The 6,094-nt window shown below is 35.4% G+C and overlaps 1 protein-coding gene across 1 annotated transcript in view; it reads left to right on the top strand.

Moving 5' to 3' along the window:
- The window catches only part of NHLRC2 (NHL repeat containing 2), a 31,798-nt gene extending 26,162 nt beyond the window's left edge, over positions 1 to 5,636 (top strand). Inside the window, exons 9-11 of the mRNA XM_059821009.1 lie at positions 757 to 966; positions 2,082 to 2,307; positions 5,147 to 5,636. Coding sequence (XP_059676992.1) covers positions 757 to 966; positions 2,082 to 2,307; positions 5,147 to 5,412 — 702 coding nt within the window. The 3' untranslated portion in view covers positions 5,413 to 5,636. The remainder of the gene's footprint in view (positions 1 to 756; positions 967 to 2,081; positions 2,308 to 5,146) is intronic.
- Positions 5,637 to 6,094: the final 458 nt, after the last annotated feature.

Raw genomic sequence — 6,094 nt, forward strand, 5'->3', positions numbered from 1 at the left:
TTTGATAAAACTAGGAGAACAAGAGGACTTTCTTTTCCCTTAAAAAAGCCACCCAAGTTTTGAGAAGTATTGTGCGTTGCCTCCAGGGAACTCTGAGATAAGAGAGATTGTTTTGTGTGATTGTTCTTATGTGATGTTGTATAAGCTTTCATGTCTAGAAGGTTGTTAACTGTACATTGATTAAATACATTAAAAGAAAAGTAATTTGTTTTAATATGAAGAATAAAGTATATAACACTAAATGTTTATTGAAGTTTATGTGGCAAATGAAATTTTGTTTCGGGTATTGTATAAAACATTATAAACTTTTTTGCTATTACCTTAAGAAAAAAAAGCCCTCATCTGTTTTTAGATAAAATTATATAGAAGTTAGCCTGCCAGTTTTGTTATGCTTTTACTATTTTGCAAATGTTTCCAGAAAGGGAACAAACATGAGAAAAGCAAGCCATTCAGCATACTTTTATACCAGAGGGGTAGGTGCCTTTGAAATTGTGAAAGGGAACACTGAATGAAGACCAAAGAAAGAAGTAAAGTCCAGCAGGGAATGGGGAGGGGGGCAGATGGGAGATGTCATTTGGTAAAGTGTGGTAACGTAGCTTCTGGGACACACGTTTGGGACACACGTTTGGTCACTAAGGTACTCAAAGTTAATGCTGGCTTCTGAAAATGTGGGGCATAAGATAATGCAGAACTTCTAAATCTTGGTGGGTTTTTTTCAGAGAAGTTTTTTTTTTTTTGTATCTTTGTTTATCTTAGATTAAGGTTGTAGATCCCAAGATGAAGAACTGTGCTACCCTGGCAGGCACAGGAGAAGCAAGCAACGTTATTGGTTCCAGCTTTACACAGTCAACTTTTAATGAACCAGGAGGTTTGTGTGTTGAAGAAAATGGCCGCTTGATGTACGTTGCAGACACAAATAATCATCAGATTAAAGTGCTGGATTTGGAAACAAAAATTCTTTCCATGGCAAGTAATACTTATTCAACAGGCTGATAGTGGTGTTTCTTGATATAAATTACTATTACAGACTTCAGCAAGTAGTATAAAAATCATATCACTTTTTGGGTACAGTAGCTATATTCACAGAATGTTTTATGATGATCTGGCAAATAAACATTGCCTGTTAGCACAGTTGTTGAAAGCCTTAGTCTTTGGAGAGGCAACTTTTGCGTGAAAACAGAAAGTGATGATCCTGTAGAAAAGAATAATACAGAAACATGAGTTATTAAAAAATACAGCCCAGTTTTTCAGTATGAAAAGCATTTCATGAGCACTTTGTAACAAGTGGAAGTTGAAATCGATTACCATGTCCTGTAATTAAGCTGTAAGAGATGATTTTGGGAGGTCAGTGACTTAAAACGGGATACATAGCAGGCTTCCAAGTTGTCAAATCAAAACCACTGTCATAATTGAGCACTGCTGTATTTGCTTATAAACAAGAAGGCAAAACAAATTCGTGCTCCTGTCCTTACAATGGCACTATGTCTTAATGTTTTCATAGATATGTACATACATATATATATGACATAATGGTCCAACTGTCTTCTTGTATGTTTCTTGTATTCAATAGTACATGATCCTAATGTGTGTTTAAATTATCATATAACATGTTGTTGGCTTTTCTGGGAAATTATCCTTTCCTTTATTGTGCAATCTGCATGGTTAAAATCTTGGATTTTATTATCGAAGCATTCAGTTTACCACCAGATTAGAAGAAAATATCTATAAATTTTAGTTAAAGTAAAAATATAATGCAACTGTTAAAATTTTAAATTAAAGGATACTTTAAGTAGTGGATACTCTAAAGTAGTCGTGGATTTTATGATTTTTATAGTAAATACTATTTTTATTTGGATTAATCGGTTTTCTCTTTTTCATTTTAAAAAATCATTTTGTCCTTCCCTTCTTCTTTGTCATTGTAGTATTGTTGCAATCTGTCAGAAAGTTTTAGTCCAACAGCCATATTATCATGTGTTAGTTTTCTTAGTCCATGTCAGCTTTGAAACTGTGATTGTATTGTGAAAGCCTATTTGCTTCCAGTACAAATAACAATAAATATTTTGTTTGATTTCTACTGATAGTTGCCTATCCTGAATCCAGAAGCATGCGATGTTCCAGATAACCTGCCTGTGCAAAAGGATAAAATAGCAAACCTTCCAAAACTGCCTAAATCTGCACCAAACGTTCAACTTCCTTCACTAACTGTAGCTCCTGGCCAGACAATTCAGTTTTTATTAAAGTTGACTCTTCCTCCAGATTCAAAACTGAATGAAGAAGCACCTAATTCCTGGTTTATCACAGCAGAAGGTAAAGTGCCTGGCTTGTTTTATCAATTGAAGAGGAGTAGGTAAGATATGAAGTGGGTTATATCATGACGTGCCTGCAATACAAGGGATCTCAGTTTGATGAATCAAAATGTCTCTCCCAGTCCTGTGTTTCCATTTGACCCTGTGATGCAATACATGTTACTTAGAGTTGATACATTTAACAGCTTGAGTGCAAAGATTAAAAAAACCCACCTGATAGGCTGCTCTTTGCTTGAATTAATATATCCTGCATTTTATTTTTTTTTAACTCTCTTGGAACAAGCTGCCAGTGATGGCTTGCAAAGGTACTCATCCCCCTTAAATGCTTGCCCTCTCCACTCTGTCTCTATGAACAGTTTATCGCCTACCATCTGTTTCTGGGAGAGAGCTCACCATGAAGCTGAAGTATATTCCTGAAAGAGATTCCTTTTTTTTTTTTTGCTTTTATTTCTTCCAGAAAGTATTTGAAGTACATTTATAACTAACTACTTTGAACCTACTTTGTTATAATTCATATTTGTCTATTTCTGCATGAATATTTGTATAGTACGGCACACCTTCCTATGTAAGAGATAGATTATGATATGTCAAGGCAGCAGAAGTGAATGGCCTTTCTTGCAAGTTCTTTTGCTGACTTCCTGTGTGACTTTGGACAACTCTTTCAGTCAATATGTACCTTGGTTACTGTGAAATGGGAATATTATTATTATTATATTGGAATAATGGAAATATTATTTCATGTAATGGCAGTTTTCTGAGCCTAAACTAATCTCTCTCAACTCTTAAGTGTTCTAAAAGAGCACACTGAACATGTTCCCATGGTGTGCGACTGGAGTGGTTTAATTCTAGCCATCGTTGCCATCCTTATGCTGAGGATTACTATGCCCATAACATGATTGGTAGAATAGACTGTGTGAGTGTTCCCTAAAATTCTCTTCAGTACAAAAATAGCAAGGTTATCTGAAATGCCTTCTTGCACAGGCTGACCATTAGTGGGTGTTTGGAGACAGTGCTTTCCTGTGGTCTAGCTGTACCCAAAAGGGAGAATCTATCCGTGCCCTTGGAAGTACTATATGAAAGCCAGTATACAGAATAACCCATATTTTTTCACATTCTTTGTGTATTGAAACAGTTTTGCCTGGTTATTGAATTACTCAGGTGTGACTCGTTTGCTTTAAGTTTAATCCATTTACGCTCTAGGAGAAAATTTTTTATCTCACTGGAATGTCGATACTTCTAAAAAGTATCCTATGGTAGGTGCTGTGTGCCCAGGTAAAACTGCTACCGTAAAGTAGTGTTCTTGAAGGTGAAGGGAGGACACTTAGCATTCAGACTTTCTGAGAAATTTCTGAACTTTACGAACATGTTTTCTGTTAAACTCTAGGCACCCTAAAGAAGTGATGCATGGTACAGAGAACTGTTACCTCTTGGAGGGAGTGAACAAGATACCCACTAAGCCAGTATAGAGCAGAGGAAGCCTTTACTGACTCTTTAATGCTGACCAGTTTTTAAAAAAAGAAAAGTCAAGAATGTAATTTTCTTTAGTTTCTGTGTCAAGTTTTTGACGTTAATACTGCCTCATTTGCACCTTCAATAGATTTTTGAAAGCAACAGAGAGAACATTTATGTTTCAATTATGTTCTCTCAGTTGTTGCACTGCATTGGAAAACATTTCTTTTTAGAAATGCTGCTAGATATTAAAATTCTACTTATTTTTAGTAATTGTTCTCTGGCTGAATTTACATGCCATATTGGCTTTTACAATGTTACTTGTTAATAGTTATCCCTCCTTGTAGATGCAGTTAAACTGATCTGAAAGTAACCATCTCCTCATCTCTTGACTTGTCTTTTATTGGCCGGCTTTCAAAGTGTCCATGTGGTAGCTTAATTAAATTGATTGCTTTCAAAAGCAGTCAACAAATACTGCACAGGCGCTGCAATTTGTTTATATGCCTCATGATTTAAAGTAGTTTCTCATCCCAGTTGGTGCTTTTGGAGTACAAATAGACTTTTTCCAGGAGAATCAGCACACTTTTTGGCCTACAGAATCTGCAAATATTGTTGAAGTAAAAATATATGTGATAGCTTCAAAGTTTAGTAAAATTGGAGAATGTAAGCAACCTAAACTCAACAAGTCATTTGAAGCTCATAAATTCTAGAGCCAACTTTTAGGTATTTTCTGAAAAATGCCAAAAAGAGCACTTCATCCATCCTACATGCAGTAAAATACGGAGTACAATGCAATGAGCTAAGTACATTTATTGTGCAGTTCATTTTTCAGTTCACGTATTCTTAAATATTTAAATAAATGTGAAACTCAAGTTCTGTTGCAACAGTCAGCCTGAACGTTGCTAAATTGCAGCAACCCACTTGTAAAGCCAACACTTCTCTTTGGAAATGCCATAATTTGCCTGCAGTTTTATGCATTTATGGCAGATATCTCACCTGGAGTATTAGACCACTGATACAAATGTATAGCAGCCCATTAATTTAAGGAGTTTTACTTGCATATCTCAGAATAAGTTTTCATATCCTCTTAAGAATGTGTAGGACAAATTGCAGATCCATTACATTTAAATAAGATGTACTGTATACATACCTATAATTCTGAAGCAAAACTATGGATCTCTCCATCTTTCAAGGACTGCTAAAGAAGCATTTGTAAATTACTTTTCCTTTTTTTTTTTTCCCCCCAACTGGAAAAATCGGGAAGGAAATTTCCCGTAATGTTGCATATGGAAAGAAAGTCCATGCTGTCTTGTAGGTAAAATTAGTGTTTTCTGTAGGTTTCAGGCATGGTGTTAAATATCCTAATGATAAAACTTGTTCTTCTTTTACAGATAATACCTGGTTGCTTCAAGGACAATGTCTGTCTGGAGAAATAAAGGATGTTTCCTGTCAAACTGTCATTCCCTTTCAGTTACCTAGGAGCTGTCTGTCAGCTGAAGCTATCCTGGCTATCAAAGCGTGCCTCTACTATTGCAGCAAAAGTAGCAGTGCCTGTATGATGAAAGGAATCTCATTCAGTCAGCCTTTACAGATAGCTAGTACAAACCAAGGCAGCTTGACTCAAGTTGAATTGATGCACACATTTTTAATCAACTAACCCAGAGACAGCTAATTTCATGCTTTAATTTACCATCCACCATTTCTGCAGGAGAAAAACTTTTCTCTGTTGTTCGTTTTCCTGGGGCTTATGACAAAGCTAAGAAGTAATATACTTGGTAAAATGAAGTAGAGTTCCCTACAGCTTAACGTGAAAATTTATCATCACAACCTCATTTCTTTTCATTACAGTAGCAGCAATAATATTGTGATACTCTAGACTCTGTTGCCAATTGTGAATATATTGGATGTATGCCATCCGAAGCAATGAGCAACAATTTTTAGAGTCCTTTTGAAAGAGCTGGTGTTACTTTGTGATGTTACTCGAAGAAGTTCTTTGCGCTGTACATACTGTTAGTATAGCTAGATCATTTTGGACTAACAGTAACGACTTCCTTTTGTGCCCTTATTAAATTTTAATAGAATGTCAAAACGAATAGTTTCTTTCTCCAGGCTGTAAAAGAAGTATCTTACTTCTTTTTCTGTAATGGCATTTATGACACGTGTATTTTGAAAATACATCTTAAACTAGGTGCAACTCTAATTTTATGCAAACTGAGTGTTTTGCTTAACTAGATATGACTGCCTTATATGAAGAGCATTGTTTCATGAAAAAATGTCTTTGAAAGGAAGTGTTCAAGTTCCTGCAGATTAATTTCATGCTGATTTCTAACAAAGAATGT

The sequence above is a fragment of the Gavia stellata genome, chromosome 9 (genome assembly GCF_030936135.1).
Source record: "Gavia stellata isolate bGavSte3 chromosome 9, bGavSte3.hap2, whole genome shotgun sequence".
In the NCBI taxonomy this organism is placed as follows: Eukaryota; Metazoa; Chordata; class Aves; order Gaviiformes; family Gaviidae; genus Gavia; species Gavia stellata.